Raw genomic sequence first — 21,208 nt, forward strand, 5'->3', positions numbered from 1 at the left:
TTCTAGTAGGCAAGGGGAAGTATTGCATGATTGATTTTCACTTCCATGTCTGTTTACCATCTCAATAATAATGTAGAGCTGGATGAAAGTACCTTTGTATTCCTGCAGAAAAGTTGATCAGTTTCTGTGGTCTTGAGCTTACACCTACTGATGGATCTAATCCTGCACAAATTCTAATGTGGATGTTTATCCACATTTAAAAGAAAACAGATATATTTAGAAGTTTTTATATTTTATTCAAATATGAAAACTATTTTTTCTATATTTTTAATAGATAATATATTTCAAATATTTAAAAAATGGCAAAAATATCTGATTAATTTAGAGCTGGATAAAAATTAACAAAGCAGAGTTTCCTGGAAAATTATTCTTTCAGAATGTATAATCTCAACATTTTGTATTATGTCATTTTTATTCTGGTTTCAGTCCCTAAGTTTATTACAAGGAGAGATACCTGATTTCATTTTTGTACTATTCCTGAGTATAGGACAGAGTCAAGAATGATTTTCCCTACCAAATTTTCATGCACGTGGAGAAAAAAAAAAAAAAAAAAAAGGGAAAATTTCCTGCTCTCATTGGCAAACAAACAACTTTGGCAAAACTTAAAATCCTCTTTTTCTAAGGGACTCCTATGAGAAACCCTGGCTGTCTTTCAAGGCTAAAACCAAATCCTTCTGTACTCAACTTTCAATTTTTAGCTCTGTGAACTCTTTTCTTGGAAGCCAAAGAACCTGTTTGAATGGGTACCATAATGATCTTCAGTTCACAACAACATTAATATTGTACTGTGTCACGTTCTATTTGCCAGTCTTGAAGAAAAGCACAGTGAGCAAAAAAAACCTCTTCCCTTTTCTAGAGGTACCTAGTCAATGCTGCTTTTTGTTACTGTCAAATGGTGAAAGCAAATAAATATCATTTTTCAGATAATAATTTTTTATTTTAAGTAGTAGCAAATCAGTTCAACAGTTTTGCACCTTAGAAATTTTCTGCTGATGATATCAATGATGCAAACCCTGCAGATATTACTTTTCTAACTCACATTTTTTACTTGGGCAACCTCTCACTAACTTCAAAGGATGTGTATTTGGGAAAAATTGACTACAAATAGGATAAAAATTCAGGATTTGGTCCAGCAGGACTATGTGACGTAAGCGTCAATGGACTCCTTATAATAGCAAGTGTAGTGAGATTTATGGATTGTTTATCTCACAGAATCACAGAATGGTTGAGGTTGGAAGAGACATCTGAAGATCATCTGGTCCAACTCTCCTGCAAAACAAGGTCACCTAGTGCACATAGTGCAGGATCTCATTCAGGTGGGTTTTGAATATCTCCAAAGAAAGGTATTCCACAACCTCTCTGGGCAACCTGTTCCAGTGCTCTGTCACCCTTACAGTAAATAAATGTTTCCTCAGGGCACTTAGTCACAAATCTATCCTGTCTTCAGATCCATTCATATGTGAAGTAGGCTGAACCAATTTCTGTCTCTCCCTGCACCTAAGGAATGTTACTTAGATGTCTCTTTTAAAGGCCTATGTTAGTTCAAATCAATCCAGATTTTAGGATTTTCACAATCCAGCTATCAAGGCTTTTTTCTTATTAATTTTGTTCTCATAATCACAGCAACAGCCACCTAAGTCAGGTTGTGACTCCTAAGTGCTCCAAAGGCAAGGAGCACTTTGTCACAGAAAAAATAATAATATGGGACTTACGTTTTCTGTAAGATTAATCTTGTAGATTCCTGTGTTTTTATATCCTGTGGGTATAGTGTTTCCCCCTGAGGTAGGAAAAACGGAGTACAAACGCTGAGATTTACGGGACAAAATACAGGCAACTGGCTGTTTAATATGTTATAATGCTCTATTCAGCAGCATTCACTTATAATACACAGAAAATAGTTGACAATTCTACTGTTTTGATAGAACACACTATGCTCAAAAGTAATCAAACTACAAATAGACTATGACAAACTTCACAATCATGAATAGTCATCAGCCTATGCTTTGTCTGTGTCTGCTGACCTTTTGCATTATTTATCTATTTATATGATAGTTTTAATGGCACAGATTTTCACAAGCCATGATATCTAAAGCTTAAAACATAAAAATGTGGGATATAGTTATATATTCATTCAGGGAATGGAAATAGTATAATATGACTTGTCTGATCAGAAATCTAAAGTTGGCAAAAATGAATTCTTGCATTCTGTCCATAGCAACTACTAAAATACTTTAATAAAATATTTTAATTAATTGATTAATTTGATAAAGGTATTCCATCTAGAACTATATATCATAAAAAGTTTTAGGGCGGAATCCTATTTCTTCTGAAATCAATGGGATTTTATCAATAATTTTGAAGGAAAGTTTGACAGTCTTATGTCCTAGAGATCTGTTTCTTCTTGATGCTCACCACACGATGAACTTTCTGTGGAGAACATGAGGAGCTGTGAAGGGGAATTCTGAAGTGCCTTGTTTACTAACATAAATTGTTTGATATTGATTTAATCTAGCACAATTTTGTCATGGTACTGCTTGGCATCAATAAATACTTCTTTAGGGTTATGTTTTTATTTATTTATTTATTTTCCCCTAAAGAAAGAGACAAATGAAAGTTAATAGGAGAAGAATTTTATATTCTACTTTCTGCCTGCTCTGTAGGACAAGGTTGTTGTGCATAAATACTCAGTTCCATAAATTAAACATTACAATATTGATAGAAGAGATAGCTTTGTCAAAATATTTTACTTTTGCTGGCTTGTGTTTGTTTGCTTTTCTGTTGATAAATATCTTTAGAGAAGGCTAGATTGAAAAAACAGCAAAAATGAAATTAGTTAGATTCACCTATTTTATGTAACTCACAGGTACTTTTTTTTTTTTTTGCTACTTATTGATATAATTTACATCAGTGACGCTTGGTGCCCATCCTTCTCCAGACTCTGTACATTTATTCTTTCTTTACATTCTACATTATCTGCCTCTTTCAAGTTCTTCCAAGACTTTTGTCATTTTTTCTTGTGTTTTCTAAATATTTTTCTTCAGTTAAGAAATCAGAAAGACATAAAAAGAATGATGCAATTGCACCTATATCCATGTTACATTTTGCTATTTTTTCTTGTGATTTATTTTTGGATTTACAGTAGTTAGATTTTTTTATTTTTTATTTTTTGACTAAAACATGCTTAAGACTTGTTTGTTTCTGTATTTCAAAAATACAAGAAAACATAGAGCTTTCATATACATCTCTTGTTTTTTTTTTTGTTTGTTTTTTTGTTTGTTTTTATTCTTTCTTAGTCTTGTTTCTTTTGTCCTATTTCTTTAAAAGGGCATCAACATTACCAGTAAAGTACATAGATTAATAAGTGTTGCTGTTCTTTTGTATTTTCTTCATCATTGTGTATAACAAAAGTAGCAATCGTCTGCATAGGGGGGTGAGCAGAATGTGGACAAGTCCTAAACAGCAAAATGGAGCTCTTACTTTATACTTATTATAAACAAATTATAATCAAAACAAGTGTTGTTGATTTTGTTTGTGTGTGTTTTCCCATAAACAGTATTCATTGTATGTAATTGTTTCTCTTTTAAAATGTGTTTTTCTTTAATTGGTTTGGCTCCATGTTGTGAATCAACTAAATAAGTTACAGAGATTTCAGATAAGTGCCTTCATAATTTAAGAGGAGTTATTAGTAAGAACATTTCTGTAAGGAAAATAACCAGAAAAATGATAAAAAGGGAAATAACCCAGAAAAATGAATTAAGAAAAGTGATTGCTGAGTTCCTCAAGGTATACAAATATCATTGTTGATCAATTCATGGTCTAAATCTGGAAATGAAGAGGACACTTATGTGGATTCAGTGAAGAGCTATCCTTTGTCTTAGGAGGCATTCAGCCTTTTTAGCTATTGTTGTAGAAAACTTTTTCTAGAAAATTTTTCAGAGTACTTACTTTTTCCATGGCAAATAGGTCTGAGGAAAAGTTTACTTTCAGCTTTGTCATAATTCTCAAGTAGATATATTTCAAAATCATTATATGGAAATATTTCTATGCACAAACAAATAAAAAAAAATCAGAAAAAGATTCTCATAACTAAATAATGAATCGATAAAAATGAAGTTATATTTTTGGTTGACTTTTTTTTTTCCCAAGCGATTAGAAGCTCTTCTTGTTTAGAAGCTCTTCCAAGAGATTAGAAACTCTCTGTGAAAAAAAAAAAGAAGCTTAATGTAGGCATAATATAATGCCTTACATATGTGAGACGAGGAAAAAAATAGTTTTAAGATTCCACTAGCAAATGTAGGCACATGAAGACTCAGTGATGAGACAGGCATGTGCCTGTCTGATTCTCAACAACTGTTGGTAGACGCAGGATATTCCTGGAAAATCCTCAGTATCTACAGGACACTGTAGAAGACACATGGGAAGAATGAAAGTATTTGTTTGGGTTTGTAAAATTAACATTTTTTTTCCTAAATAAATTCCTGCTTTCTTAAGAATAAGCTTACTTTTGGAAGAATGTGGATGAGAACTGTGATTGCTCTTACTCAAAGTTGGTGAATATTTTTTAAATAATTGTAAATACTTTTAACACAAAGAAAATAAAACATTTAAAATATATTTTTAAAAAGTGAAACAACTTTTTTATGTTGCCAGCTGATAAGATAACAAATTAGTGCTGTATGATTCTTTTCAATGGCAAGTTTCTGTGATGGAGAGCAGACATATTGCAAATGTCACTTAACTATGAGAGATAGATCTTTAATAAAATTCTTTTAAAAAACTCGATACCATTGCTTTTCTTTAAGGTAAAACTATTACGAATGAGCATTTGTTAGAGTGAATCCAGAAATTAAATACAATAATCCTTGAAAACAATATTGCATTTTGTAGGACTTGCACTTCTCTTTTGTGTAAATTAGACCTTCCCGTTTACATTGATGATACCATTTGTTGGCTTCACCTGACAAAGGAGTGAACATTGGTTTACCATTTTGAACTTCCAGGGCTCAAACATTCAATCTTTGAAAAAATCTTATGGTTAGAAACAAAGAGCTTTAAGTCAAATTTTCTTGCGTTAAAGCTGCTTCTCAGCTAGCAGAAAAAGAATATATGTTGTGAGCAATATATTATTGTGAGCAATAAGACACAAAAGTAGAGCAAACTCAGGCTTCTAACCTTAAAAAGTGTAAGCCATGCATATATTTCTAAATTTAAGTACACAAAATGCAGGCATTACTAATCAAAAAGCTGTGGTGAAATAGAGTTGTTTCCAGCTAGTACATAATGACAAATGACTTTGCCTTCTGGCTCTTTCTTATTTCTGGAGGAGATACAAATATTCCAAAGTGTGTAATTACCTGGAAGAAGGACTAAGAATTTCAGATAGCCAGTTTAATCTGTTTAAAGAAAATAAATCTGAAACCCTAACTAATGTTTTTGGATGCACACTAAAAACTTTGTAGCATTTTCTTTAAAAGCAACATTTCCTCAACCTCTCATTTAATATTTTTTTCTAATGCTTGTCTGAATAATACTGAAACATTACAGGAGATCATTTCACTTAGCATGTGTAATGTTGAAGTTTAGAGAGGCAGAGTATTATTAGTACTATCTGAAGGAGAATTCTCTTTATGTCAACGAGAATAGTAGTGCTTTCTGGTTATATTTACACAGACAATTAACATCTGTATTTGGCTTCAATTAAAGGACTTTGATTGTTGTCTTTCTGTAAAGTGACAATGATTACATGACCTATTAATGGGGAGAAGTTAGGATCAGTTTTTGTCAGAGTTCACTGAAACGGTGGCCTTGAAGAACTTGCTCTAGCTTCAGACAAAATAAGTACTTGTAATCCAACCTCCTTTTTTCAACAGTCAACTGTGGATGTTCACAGGGGAGGGAGTCTAAGAACAGGTCAAGTTTACAGAATACTATAGAATACATCTCCAGACCTCACTCTATTTATAGCTATAGGTTTCCAGAGCTGGAAAATATATCTTCATATTTAACAGCTTTTGATGTATTTTTCTGCCCATATTTGCCCATATAAAAATCCACTTATTGCCTTTCCATAGAAGAAAACTGATAATGTAAATGTGACTTTTTCATAACAATAACTTTTAAATTACCTATTGTTCAGCTAAGATGAAATTCTACAGAGCAGAACATTCTAAAATATTCCTGCTTTATCGTATAAGGCAAGGATTAAAATATACAGTTTACACAAACATAATTTTGCCAAGCAGGCTAAAGTGAATAATAAGTAGTAAATAAGTAATATATAAGTAATAATAAGTAGTAAATAAGGTAAATAAGTAGTTTCTCCACCTGTTCAATTGCTATCTCTGCATTCCAAAAACTACCTTATTAAGGGAGCTTCTCCTGTTCCTAAAACAATTTAATTTAAATCACCCTTCTGTAGTGATTAAGCTGAATTTTCTTATGATATAACGTTATAGATTGTGCTTACACTGACAGCTATGGTATGTCAACTGTGAGATCCAAAATCTCCAGAATGGAAGAAGTTGTAAAGCATAGGACTAAATCTGCAAAAGTATCTGTCAACAGATAGGGTATTCCTTGCTTTTGTTTATATATTCAAAAAATAATAATTTATGCAGTAATAAAGGACACAGCTGCTAATTTGTGGCAAAGATCTGAAATGTAGAGTATTAGCGTAAGAAACAGTATTACTCTTTCTGAACATTTAGCTACCATTAACTAAACAGTAAACAAGGATATATGTCATTTTATCATTAATTGAAGTATACCAGTAGCCCAAGGAAAAGACAAGATAGCTCAGAAATTTTATATCATTCTTTTTCTTTCCCTTCAAAGTGACATATTGGAAATGAGACTTTATTCGATCAGTGATAGAATAAATAAGCCTGATGCTGTGCACAGTGACACAGTGATATAGAAAGAAAATTACTTCTAGTGTCTGTTTTAAATGTTGTCTATGAAACAAAATTTCTTTTTTTTTTTTTTTTTTTTTTTTGTAGCTTTTAAAGTCTTTCACAAATTCTGTTCCAGTCAAGGAAGGTAATGCAGTGTGTTATACAACCCATTTGTCCTCCCCCGCAGCGCACACCATGTTTACCCTGTAGAACATAACTTTTGCATAGCATCTTCATACCAGTGTTGTGATACTTGACAAGAATATGTAAGCTATGCATTGCTGGACTCAAATTTGTTTCCAAGGTAACTTCTACAATATAAATTTTGGTATTCCTTGGGAAAAAGAACAAAAAGTTTGGTAAAAAGGTTTTGTGCTTGGACAGAAAGCAAAACCTAGGCCAGTGAACTGTTAGGAAAGTAGCAGAGAGAAGATAAGGGGTAATTTCTTTGTGTTGTGAATATTGTTCCAGTAAAGAAGTAAGGATCTAGGAGTTAGCCTTTGAAGCAGGAACAATGGTCTGTTATACACTGAGGCTTTCTCTGCTGCAGACCTTAACGTCTGTTCTTCAGAAAGGACTCGAGGTGGCCAACACCATGATCAGGCTGGCAGTGGAAAAGGCTGGAGATACAAATGTCCAAAATCTCCCAGGTCCATGTGTTAAACATGTCTGCTGTGCACATAGCTGGGGCTATAGAAACAAAAGATAACTAGGTGCAATTCATTATTTTTCTTTAACCAAGAAAGTGTACTGAAAGTGTAATTTAACCAAGGTAGTGTACTTCTGCTCCCATTTTACACACAAGGTCCCTAATAAAGTGATGTGGGTGATGTTCAGATTAAAACTTTAGTCAGGGGATGAATACCAGCATTGTAGCGGAGATGGATATGTACGGAACTCAGATAGGCTATGATTACCATTTGGATATACTTTGGCATAGAATAGTTCTAGGTAATTAATAACATGAACTCAGTGACTTCTTAGTTCCCTTTTAAGCTATGAGTAACACAGGTTTTTCACATCCCAGGAAAATGCCTAGAACACCAGGCAGTCTATGGTGTACAAATCTATTTATTGGGTACCATTGAAGCTGTGGTGACCTCTTGAAACTTAGGAGGCTGATACTGTTACATTTTAACACTTTAATATACACTTTGTACTATCACCAGTTAACATGAAACACATATCTAAACTTCACATCTTAAAAGAAATTACTATGGTTGTATTCTTCAATGAACCTTATCTTAACAGTGTATATTAGATATGTATTGGGAATGTACTAGGGGACCCATGGATCCTCAGATGAAAACGTCAGTCATACATTTCAAAGTTGTTTTTTTTTTATTAAAGGAGATTTTAGTTCTGAAATTGACTGAATTCTAGATCAACTTGTAAGTGCAATGCACATCCATTAACTATTAAGGTAAAAATTATATGAAGTTTAATAGCAGATAGGGTTAATTGTTATGACTGATGTGAGATTTATTTATTTATTTATTTTGTAGTCTAAATTCTGAAAATGTCCTCCTCTACCATTTCTTCTCTTCATGTGTTTTATGCCATTGTTTCCTGACACTGGTCTAATATAATCCTATTTGTACACCTTGCGCTTAGATGTTTTTCTTAAAGAAAAATTTTTAATTACTCTTCAAGCCTCTCTCATCTTTCTCATTTTCACTTCACAGTAGTAGTTTCTGAGAAGCTATAAAAGAATGAAATCATGAAAACAATGGCATGTTTTGTAGATGAAGGAAAACTAAGCATCTGCTTCAATACATATTTTTTTTCTCATTTTGATCAGCTTGCTGTTGTGGAGCAGTAGTACTCATGCCCCAGCAAGCCATTGTTGACTAGTGTGATAAGCAAAAGAGGAGGTCAGGTGCACAATGCTATGGATGGGCTGAAAGTTGACAGGAAATGTTGTCCCTGACCTTCCTGTAGCCTTAGGAAAACAGAAATAGCAAGAAAAGTCAGTGAGTTTCTTAACATATCATCGAGTTTAATGCCAAATAATCAGCCAAAAAAATAAAAATAAAAATAAAAAAAGCCTGGGGTGTGCTCTAAAAACAAATCTGAGTTTAAATGCAGATATTATCAGAGGTGCAAGGTCAGCTAGGTGCATGGTTAGACTGTAATAGTGATCCCCAGGAAAGAGCTTCATTTTGGCCACAGTCTTAGCCAGAAACTTGTACAGCTTATTTGGCAGGAGGGACTGCTGAGGATGCCAGTACTTGGGATATGGTTGCTGGAATGAACTAGCCACATCTAATATGTGCTGTCCTTTTCAATGACAATCAGTGTTTTACATGCACCTAAATGACAGTGTAATGTGGAAATAAGTAAGTTAGCACGTTTGAGTGTTCAGGTTGTTTCATCCTGCATCTTTGGCACAACCATCATACTTATTTATGCCAAAGAACAAAATATAGGTATATCCCAGTATTCCTTTCTTTCCATTAAAATGTCTGAAATAAGCCAACAACATTTTCCTGTTCTAGAAAACCTGGCTTAAATCCATGTTTCCACAAAGATAAGACTCTTACTTCACCGAAAATTAATAATAATAATAATAATAATAATAATAATAATAATAATAATAAATAAAGTAGTTTGGGACCAGAATATGACCTTGCTGTACTTCTGTGGATTGGAAGTCTTTATTTAAAATAACAGTAACATATAGAAAAAGATGGACAGAATATGATTGTCATTATGCAAAGCTGTTAACACGGTAGAAGATGTAAGGAAGTCACCATTAACGTCTGAAATTGAAAATATGTCCAGTATAATTGGCATAAATAGAAAAGTTTTATTTTATTTGCTATAGAAAAGATGCACCAATCTCCTGATTGCACTACTTAATTGCTTGGATGGTGAGGTCACATTATACAACTCAGTAATACAATTAACATGGAATAACAAAACCCAAACAAACAAACAAGTCACTCTCCACGTTAACAGAGAGAAAAATGTAGTCTTGGGATTTGAAAAAAAAAAAGAGAAAAAAAAGTGCGGATTCACTGTGCAATTCAAGATTGAAAAATATCTGCCATTACAAAGTGAGTTTATCATGTTCTAACTTCTTACAGTCCTCTGCAACAAATGAAGTACAATGTATTTGGTTTACATGGCAAGCGGGGTTAGCAGGGTGGGTTGCAGGGGTGGCCTCTGTGAGCAGAGCCCAGCAGCTGCCCCATGTCAGATCAGAGCCAGCTCTAGCTGGCTCCAAGAAGGACCCCTTGCTGGCCAGAGCCAAGCCATGAGAGACTCTGGTTGGGCCTTTGGGAGAGTAGGTTTAAGAAAAGGGGAAAAAAAAAAACCTCCTGTGCAACAGTAGCTGGGAGAAAGGAGTGAGAAGCAGCCCTGAAGACACCAAGGTAAGTGGAGAAGGAGGAGGAGGAGGAGGTGCTCCAGTAAGACAAAATAAAGAGGACAAAATTGATGGGCTTGCAGCATATGACAGAGACAGAAAGACTACGAAATAAAGGGTTCAAGACTCCACATATGTAACTTTTATACAAATTTCCATGATTCCTCATTCCTCTGAGGTAATTGATCCTTTATAGTATCTGTTAGAGGTTGAGAGAACTTTTGAGCAGCATCAAAGATGAATTAGATAGAGCATGAATGTCTCTTAGATCTCCTGTAATTTGGGATATATGGACATGGCATTTTGAGAGGTTTTATAATGGACATTATGGCAATGCTGTTTAAGCTTATACTAAGCTTATACATAGCTTGCTCCCTTTCTTAATAAACAACTTTTACTTCATAAGCTTACATCTTCTATTAAGTTATGAACAGCTTGGACTGAATAGAAAAGAATGAGGAAGGAAAGACTGAGCAACGTTATATGTGGATTTTCCGTTCAGCAGTAGGTAATAGTGGCCTGAACTTTGCTATAGGCAAGACTGGAAAAAGAAATGAATGCTTCATGTATATTCAAAGAATTTTGATATATTTATCAAGTTTAAGGTGTTAAGATGAGATCATTACATGAGCTTCCAGTAGGAAAGAAAGATATTTTTTGTGATTCTTCATAGAATTCATGAGGTTTTGTCTTTTTTACTTGCTGTTAAACAGTTTCAAATTCAATATTAATAATAGTATTCCTGTGGAACTGTTAACTGTTGGGATGGATTAACTGGCAGCAAATGATCCTGTGTGGCAAATTTCTTTGCAGAAGTGAGCAAAATTCCTACTTTCACTTTATGCTTCACATCAGTATCTGATACAGTTGAAGACAAGAGAGTATTGCAGATTCTGTTATTTGTGGATTTGTGGATTTTTAACCAATTCTACCATTTAAGACTTATAGACAAAATGCACATATATATTTATGCAAAATATGCACATATATTTGGCAACACTATTGTGAAAACATGAATGGATAAATTGTAGGAAGAAAATTTTCACTCCGCAGAAGCTTTATCCACACACTAATAGCAGCAGTGATAGGTGATCCTGGCTCATATACACACACACCTCAGTGAAATTAGGGATGACTAAGAATCAGATCAGAAATTTCCCTATATTCTCACTGTAAAAAAAGGATTGAGTTATAAAAATTGACATTAGAACCTATTTTCATAAATTAAATCCAAATATATGCAATTAAACAAAAAATGGAAACCATATTAGGCTAAATAGCTGATCCTTTAATCTTTCTGGACTGTTCACACAATGGGAATAAGAAAATTGTTTTCAGTTCTGAAGTCAGTTAGGGTTAATCTTACCTTAAAAAATCACATGAAAGTAACTTATCTTATTTGACCAATAATTTTCTTCAGTTCTTTATTGCAAGAAAAGGTTTTTTTTTGTTTGTTTGTTTTTATTATTTGCTGGAAAATGCATGTTCTTGTTTGCATAAAAGCAACTATGTATACACACACATTGAGTTACCTATTGCAAATTTATTCCAATTTCCCTTTTTTATATTTTTTCTTGGCCATTTTACATTATGTTATCTTTTAAAAGTAAATTAAAAAGCTAAAATAAATCCTTCGTACTAGTATGTTAACATATCTTAAATATCTGTAATAATTTTGATTCCTCTGTAAGTGCTTTGTAGGCTAGCGCTGCAGCACGTTTCTTACTCATTTCTGACCATTGCTAGTCTTATTGTCATTTATCTCTACAATTAACCAACTTTTTTTTTTTAAGTCATTTTCATTTTGGATTCCCTCTTGCTTGACATGGTCTACTTTGTCCTTCTGAACAAATGATTACATTAATTTCTGTTCTATAATAGCTATATTTGGTCTAAAAATTTCTAATATACTGGGCATTTAAAAATATACCTAGGTTAAAGCTAGAGTTTAACTCCCATTTAATTTGGGAGCTTTTTTCATTTTATTTTAGATATAGTAGTTTGAATTGCAATTGAAACCTGCTTGAAAGGAAAGATCTTAGAGGAAAATTAGAATATTCTTCCATTTCTCATACCTTGCTTTTTTATTTAAATTGAAAAATGCCTATGACTTTTTTTTTTTTTTCTTTTTTTTCTGTATAAGCAGAATTGAGTAATCTGTACTGGAAAAGGTTTACTCAAATGTTCTGCATTACTTCTCCAAATAATTGATGTCTGTCTTTTTTTTTTTTTTTTTCTTCTTCTTTTGTTTCCTCCCCAGTGCTGATTCACCTAAATGTCTCCTCACCTGAGCAGCAGAGGTTGTAGAAATGCTTGCCGGTATTACAGATTTTGTGAATCTGTGTTGGGCTGCCATTGAATTGGTGGACAGGTATTCCACCAAACATTCCTCCCATATCAAGTCCACATCTATGTTATGAACTAGGAGCTTACTAAGCTCTTAGAAAGTACTCTATTAAAGCACACAGCCAAACACAAAAGTACCACTCTTCATTATTTCAGATTAAAAGGATATTTCCCTATATTTGCCCTAGTAACAGTTATACTTAAAATAATAGTAACATTTAATGAAGAAGAAGAAGAAGAAGAAGAAGAAAAAGAAGAAGAAGAAAAAGGAGGAGAAGAAGGCGAAGAAGAAGATTTTTGTTTGTTTTTGTAAGGGAAGATACTGTTATGTGTAAGTAACAAAGTGAATAACAACAACAACAAAAAAAACTATTTGGCAATAGTGCAAAAAATCAAGGTAGCACAGCTGAACAGTAGAGAATTTTAAAATTTATTTGACACAGCATATAAATACTTAGGTTAGAGAAACAGAAAAAATATTCAGTAGATGACAATGGTGCATCTCTGTTCATATAAATATAGATGAATGCTTATATAAAGTACTTCGTATTTCTAGAATATTTTTGCAAAAAGTAGAAATATCAAATTGTTTGGTACTTAGTAATCAAGTATTTACTCATTTTAGGTAGTGTCTAAATAAAGAAAATTAGTAACCCCAACTCCTTGTAAAATCAGTGAATACAAAGCAACAGCTATCTCAGAGACTGATTCAGTTTATCTACAATATGAATCATCCTCTGAAGCCTCTCTCCTTCATTCACACTGGAAGGAATCCAGAGATGTTAAGTTTCTGTATTCTGTTTTTCAGACACGTATTAGAGGTAGATGGCCTGTATTGAGACCACAAACATGAAAACTTTAGCACAGCTATTAATAAACTATTTCATATTTTTTCAATGGTATTTAAAAATGAAGGTTGGTTACTGGTATAACATAGAAAAGGATGTTTGCATACCAGATTTCTGTAGTGGGAGGAATATCTTAGGGCTACTAGGAAGGTGAACAGAAAACAAGCATTCTAATTAGTGTGATTTAAATCAATTTTCACAAAAATTAAATCAAATACAAAGCAATTAATAAATTCTTAAGGCTTATTTGTCTCAGGAACTGAGTAAATGCATGGAAGAAAGGTGGTACACACACAGAGTGACTAAGCTCATCTAAGCTGGTCTAAGTTAGCCTTTGGAGACAAGTAATATTATAAACACATGGAGTTAATCCAGGTATTTCTCACTGCCATTGCATATCCTACATTTTGGATAGGTGTACTTCTGCCTGGAAACAGATAGGAATGGTCATTTTAAATCACTCTAAATCATAAGTTTGTTTTTTCAATAGCATAAAGCCTTCCACATTTATGCACCTGTTTATCTCACTTAAATTTTTACAACCATTCACTATGGTCTTGGAGTTGCACTTAAACAAGTAAATAACATAGGCCAAACATCTGTTTCTTTTTCTGAGGACAAATGGCATAGCTTGGGTAGCATTCACGTAGCTGACTACCATCACTACCCAGAGTGGACTTGTTAATATAGCATACTAGGGACAGTCCTTCATCATTCAGTTCCCCAAATCATTCCTAGGCATTGTCTGAAAGAGTTCATGTTGACATAAACTAAATATATGCCAGGGACTGTACTGACAACTAATGGGCACAGATGTAGCCACAGCTTCCTTAGACTGTGTTAATGGGTTTAATCTGTTTATTCTGTAAATGTCTCTCCTACACCAACAGAACCAGGAACTACTCTTCTAGTATTTTTGGTGTTGCTTAATACGAGAAATGTCATTGCTCTGTTATTTGGCAATCAGTTAATGCACATTGATAAGCAAGGAAGCTCTTCATTCTACCTGCTGTATTCTAAATGTCCAAATTACTAAGTAACTATTAAGTATCATAGAATCACAGAATCACAGAATGGCTTGGGTTGGAAGGGATCATAAAGGTCACCTAATTCCAACCCCCCTACCATGGGCAGGGATGTAACCCACTTGTTCAGGCTCACCGTGGCCTCATCCAACCTGGACTTGAACTCCTCCAGGGATGGGGCACACACTACTTTTCTGGGCAGTCTGTTCCAGTGCCTCACCACTCTCTGAGTGAAAAATTTTCTCCTAGCCTCTAATCTAAATCTCCCTGCTTTTACTTTAAAACCATTCCTCCTTGTCCTATGATTATCTGCCCTCCATCTTTTTTATAAGCCCCCTTTAAGTATTGAAAAGCTGCAGCCTTCTCTTCTTCAGTCTAAACGTTTCCAGCTCTCTCAGCCTTTCCTCATAGGAGAGGTGCCCCAATAAAGAGGTAACTTATGAGATCTGACACTGCAACCTTAGTAGCGCACTTTGACTGAAGACTAATTTGATGTGGAGATCAACATGTTCTTTTGCTTTAGTAACTCACAAGCCAATAATCTTTGTTCTAGATCAAAATAATTGTTTTGGGTAACATTTGATAGAGGACCATGGTCCTCAGGTCAAAGAAATGAGAAGCATATAAAATGGAATCTTCCTTCTCATGTGTTATATAATTTTTAGATGTCTCATAAAGGTTAATAGAAAATCAAAATAAAATAAAATAAAATAAATAAAACAAAATAAAATAAACAAAACAAAACAAAATAATAAAAATTAAACAGGAGGAACATCCTAGCTACCCGTCTTCCCATAGGTACCTTTATATCAGAAAAAAAAGGCAGGGGAGGGGGGGGAAGCGCTTAGCCAACTTGTAAAAGAAGATGAGGAAATGACATTAATTTTGCTGACTTCACTTAAAGGTTCAGATAAACCTTGGAACTTGAAGATTGCAATCATCTGATCATTTTAATTCTCTGAAACTGACAGGTTTTACCCTGTCCTCCTTCCTTTGAGAGTGATCATTACCGATTTCAGTCTAACAAAGCTTTCTATCCCCACCTGTCTTTCACAGAGAGGTAAAGAGAAAAAATAAGTTTGATAGTCTCTCAGACTTACATTAATTACAATTGTAACATTTCCAGAAGAGGCAATGAAGGCTGCTTGCTAAATGCATAATGTGCTTCAGATGTACGTGTATTAAGGTTCATCTAAGAATATGCTTTTGCCCTTCTCTGAAGGAACATTGAGTTCCTTCACTCGCTCAAATATGAACTGCCTCTTTTTAACAAAGAATTATAAACCACAGTGTGGAGATGTGCTTTCTGTTTATATCCTTGATGTCTTTGGTTGATCAGGAAAAAAGCCATCAACCATAAAGCTTCATTTTTATCAGATATTCTTGCATTTGGAAATAAGAAGGGGTTATATCTTTACCAACCAAACAAAAAGAAATAAGTTGCGCTTGCAGCCCAGAAGGCCAACTGCATCCTGGGCTGCATCAAAAGAGGAATGGCCTGCAGGTCGAAGGAGGTGATTGTCCCCTTCTCCTCTGCCTTTGTGAGCCTTCCCCCCGCCCCCCCCCCCGCCCCCCCCTCCCCCTGCCCTCCCCTGCCCTCCATGGGGGGCCAACATCCAGGTCTGGGGCCCCCAGCACGAGAAGGATGTTGATCTGTTAGAGTGGGTCCAGAGGAGGACCACAAAGGTGATCAGAGGGCTGGAGCACCTGTCCTATGAAGAAAGGCTGAGAGAACTGGCATTGTTCAGCCTAAAGAAGGCTCCAGGGTGTCCTCATTGCAGCTTTTCAGTACTTAAAGGGGGCTTATAAAAAAGATGGAGAGCAACTTTTTGCTCAGGCAGATAATCATAGGAAAAGGAAGAATGGTTTTAAACTGAAAGTAGGGAGATTTAGATTAGATATTAGGAGGAAATTCTTCACTCAGAGGGTGGTGAGGCACTAGAACAGGTTGCTCAGAGTAGTGCCCAGTCCCTAGAGGTGTTCAAGGCCAGACTGGATAAGGCCCTGGGCAACCTGATCTAATGGGTGGCATCTTTGCCCATGGCAGGGGGGTTTGAACTAGGTGACCTTCAAGGTCCCTTACAACCTGAGTCATTCTATGATTCTATGACCAGGTTAGATTTATCTATTAATCACTACCTGTATGATGGCAAATACTATTTTCATGAAAGTTCCTTTTGAATGATTACAAAGTGAACTGTTATATTACTGTCCAAGCAATATTTTACATTTGAACAATTACAATAAATTTACAGATCAGCTTAAAAAAGTAATAGAAATCCCTTTTCCAAATAGTGGTAATGTTAGCAATATGATCATAAATATACAGTCATGAACTGGGAATGTATCACATCCCCGGTGACTACACATATTCAGCTACAGTTGTTCAATACTACTCTGATTAGTAGTTGCAGATAACAAAGACCCTCTTCAGTAACTCACACATTCATGCTTACACATTCGCTTATCCAACAAATACAAATTGTCTACTTATACAGAACATGTTTTTGCCATGTTCTCATTAGTTCATTCTCTGCACTCATTTCTATAAAATTTGGGTGATATTTACAGAAAAATTCCATCCACTTCATATGCAATTATTAGACAATTCTGGTAGGAAAACAATAGAGCTGTCATTTGCATGTTCTATTGCAGAAATTGTACACAGCTTCTCTGGGCAACCTGTTCCTGTGCCTCACCACCCTCTAAGTTAAGAATTTCCTCCTAACATCTAATCTAAATCTCCCCTCTTGGTTTAAAACCATTCTTCCTTGTCTTATCTTTATCTGCACATGTAAAAACTCACTCTTCATCTTCTTTATAAGCCCCTTTGAAGTACTAACATACTAATTAAACAGTCAGATCAAACACATCTTGTCATATTTTGTTTGCAAAAGGAAAGTCAGGTGTATGTTTGAAAGAGAAATATTAAATTTGGAACCCCTGAATCATTTACAAGGTAAGAACTTTTACAGTATTTTTTGTTCTTTCTAAAGAAATAAAACCAACCAAACAAAAAAACACATTATATTAAACTAAAATTTGTAATATTTATATAGAATATTAAAATTGCCAGCCAAAAGATTCATTATTGTTGTTGTTATTGTCATTATTATTATTATTATTTTATTTTATTTTATTTATCAACTCTGAACATACTGTAAGGAATCAGAACATTGGAAACTGATGATCACGTAATTACTTTAAAATGTGGTTCTTAATCTTAGGAAGGGCATTTTCAATGTTTAGTCTGTCTTCTCCAAACCAAGTCATTAACAGATATACCTCACAGAATCTTATAAAATCATGTTGACATTTCCTTGGACTTCTAGAATAGGTCAGTGTCAATAAACCAGGCATATACATTTCTAAGGGGATAATTTTATGAAGAAAACAAAATAGACAGAAAAGGACATTTCTTATTTATGTTACAGAAAACTCTTGGTTTATAAGCATGTCAGGGAAGTGCAGATGTCACAAGAGAGCAAGAAAATACAACTGCATTAAAAGATACATTATTTCACAAGACAAACTTGTGAATGCAAGCTCAATATGGTAAAAATTACATCTTTCACAGAAGATAATTGGAGAATGCCTTATGAGAGCAACTGAAGCTGCCTTTGGTCTTAGAAATCCAGAGAGTAAAGGAAGTGTTCTGGTGCTGGTTGAGCTTGAGCATGTGTCATCAACCCAGCACCTCTGCCTTTCTTGGGCTAGTCCCTGGGGAGGGAAAAATAAATAAATAAATAAATAAAAACCCCTAGAAGGATAGATATCTACTAATCTTCAAGTATGTAATTTTTGTGAATAACATAGGAGAGATGGTCAATTTGTAGAGAGATTTATTAATAGACACAGACTGTGTAGAATTGGACAGCACAACGCAATTATCAATGTGGTGACCTGTAAGTTAGGTTGTTTCTGAACAACCTCATTTATTCTGCAGACACTAAGCTAGAATTTATAGCACTTCATTAAGGTGGCTGGTATATATGTCCTGTGCACACCAGCTAAGGCCAAGAGCACAGATTGGTTACTAGAGTAAGTTAAATGCCTGGAAAGTGCTGTTCATCCAAATCTCATGCTTTCTAAGTGGCATGAAACATCAAACAATTGAAATCAATGTATGCTCTGATATGTTGGTAGAAACTGGTGTGTGCGGATTGTTACTTTTGCTGCTTCTGCTGAAAAAAAAAAAAAGTTAATTATACATGTATTATATGCTATGCTTTTAAAAAGTTGTTCAACTGGAGCATTAATCCCACTTTTGATAGGAAGGGATGATGTTTTTCATCAGTGTTCTTTGAATTAGTAAGTACTAAAGGTTTTTTTTCAGAAACAGATGCTAAGCATCTAACATCCATTGACACAATGAGAATTATGTACTTTGGGGTTTTATAGTTCTAAGAATTATGTACTTTGGGGTTTTATAATTCTAAGAATCTGATTCAAATCCTTACTGGAGTTAATGGAAAGAATCCCATTGACTAACAATCAATGATGATTTGAAAAGCCATTCAGATACTCAGATTATAACTACTTAAATTAAAACCTGGTTCCCTCCCTCAGTGAGATAGAGCTTTTCTAATCAGGTGCAAATTAATGTCAATCAGTTGAGAGAAAATATCAGTTTTTCATAGCATTGTTTTCAATCAGTGACGAAAGGTTGAGATTTTTTAATTTATTTTTACTTTTATTTTTATTTTTATTTTTTGTACTGCGAGCAGTATTGTGGCAAATCTTGTAAGATGGGGGTGAAATGCTGAGAAATAAGGTTACAGTTCAAGTGCAGCTGGGCCTGTCCTGAGACTGAAAAGGACTAGGAAAGAAAGGACCAAAGCCTCGATGTTCAGAAAGACTCAAAGGTTTATAAAAAAATAAGACCAAGAGAAGCATAATAAGGCTTTGATACACAGGGAAACTAGATACAAAAGAAAAGGGAAACTCTCTTCTATATCTCCTGATATAAGAGAATCAATGTATTTAAACTGTAATAAAGAACGTTTAAATTAGACACAGGAGAAAATTTGCTAATTTTAAGGATGATTAAGAATTTGAATGGCTTGCCTAGCAAGAATGCTGAAATCCTTAGAGATTTTAAGAATGGATAAAACAAACATCTGTTAAGAGTACATTAGGAAGAGTTGATCCTGTCATGGGAAAAAGAAATTGATTAGATAAAGTCTCAAAATCTCTTTCAGCCTAACTTTATTCGATTATGTGATTACTTTCTTTTTTCTTTTTTTTTTTTTTTTCCATGAAGACTGTGCAGAAAAGAAGACTGAAAATATTTTAAGTTCTCGTAAAGCTGCTCATGAAATCTGCATTCAGGTAGACTAACAGTAGAATATGCTTAAGCAGATGTTTGAATTCCCTATTTAAATAAAACACTTCTTTGAAAATGGGAATTCAAGGTCATATCTGTCCATAATTCACCCTATTCCCCAGTTTACATGAAGCATATCTTCATTTAATTGGGTGAAATGTATTTCCTCCTCTTTTACATGTTATTATCTTTTTTCTACTTAGGTTAAATTAAGAAATGAAACCTTAAAATGGATACAGTGGGAATATGTAGTAATGATGAGAAAAAAGGTACACTTTCATTGGTCTGAAATTTTTTGAAATAGTTTATGTTTTTGCATATAATAATTGCAATGTGTTTTTATTGGAAATCCTGCCTAAAGATCTTTCTACGTTTTGGTTTTGAATGAAAATGTAGTTGTGATATTTCTGCAATTATAAGGGAAATCTGAAGTTAGTGTGCCACAATAACCAAATAATAACCAAGATAGGTCTGTAGCCCTGTGACTATCATGACTGTCATTCATTATAGCAGAGATCTGTAAAGATGAAGTAATAATTTCACTGAACTGTTAAAAGGGAAATGGTTAGTTACTGTCAGTACAGTTGCAAATCTTCAGTAATTCACTATATTTTGGGGGGCATAGGTCTCTGGTCTTCCCTTTCAAATATTGTCCATGTGATATGAACATCAGCATATAGTGCACTGAACAGTCAAATCCTTTTTTTGTTTTTCTGAGAGAGGGAGAATTCTTTCACTAAGGACAGAAACACTAATAATTTAGTCTCTATATCAACTCTCTTATTTCAAAGTTGCTCTTCCCAGCAGGACCTGTTTCTTATAACATAGAACATCATGTTTTACTTGTCTGTTCTAGAATGTTTTTTTACTTGTTAGTATTAATAGTATATTACCAGGTCTATCAGGTTTCTAAAAGCACCCTGGAATTGAGTAAATATGGAAGCTGCAGTTGAAAATAATGAGACAGACTGGTTGCTTGACAACAGATGGCCTTTCAATCCTGAGTATATCTATCACCTAAGAATATCTGGTATTACAGGTGACTTACTCCTTTGTGATGTCAAAATCTGTTCTTAATGCATTTCATTTGGTACTTCCTGTTTTTCTAGAAATTTGACATTCTATCAAGCAATGCAATGAGCAGAAGTATTGCAGATAAGAATCTGAACAAAAGATCTTGAATTACCCATCCGATGGACTGAAAGAAATTCACATTCCTTGGGAAAGTAGGACAAGATATCACCTTTAACCTCATAATAAGGTTGTCTAATCAACTTCAGATCTTGTAATTCATAGCTTTTGAGTATTTGGATTTTAATATTTTTTGTTTTGATTCAAATTCCATCTAGTCCTTCTATGTTATTTATTACTTTATTCTGCTAATAATAATCATATTTCTG

At 34.1% G+C, this 21,208-nt stretch overlaps 1 protein-coding gene across 5 annotated transcripts in view; it reads left to right on the forward strand.

Moving 5' to 3' along the window:
- The window catches only part of NALF1 (NALCN channel auxiliary factor 1), a 517,684-nt gene that overhangs the window by 409,112 nt on the left and 87,364 nt on the right, over nucleotides 1-21,208 (forward strand). The window contains exons 6-9 of one of the 5 annotated variants that reach the window (XM_083845998.1): nucleotides 1,213-1,316; nucleotides 19,746-19,813; nucleotides 20,012-20,077; nucleotides 20,918-21,069. The exons of 1 other annotated variant lie outside the window; for it this stretch is intronic. In XM_083845998.1, the coding sequence (XP_083702124.1) occupies nucleotides 1,213-1,316; nucleotides 19,746-19,813; nucleotides 20,012-20,077; nucleotides 20,918-20,989 (310 nt within the window). In that variant the 3' untranslated portion in view covers nucleotides 20,990-21,069. Of the gene's footprint in view, nucleotides 1-1,212; nucleotides 1,317-12,523; nucleotides 16,274-19,745; nucleotides 19,814-20,011; nucleotides 20,078-20,917; nucleotides 21,070-21,208 lie in introns of those variants that run through there. 3 more of the 5 variants (XM_083846000.1, XM_083846001.1, XM_083845999.1) reach the window with 3 other exon arrangements.

This window comes from Anser anser (assembly GCF_964211835.1).
Source record: "Anser anser genome assembly, chromosome: 1".
Classification (NCBI taxonomy): domain Eukaryota; kingdom Metazoa; phylum Chordata; class Aves; order Anseriformes; family Anatidae; genus Anser; species Anser anser.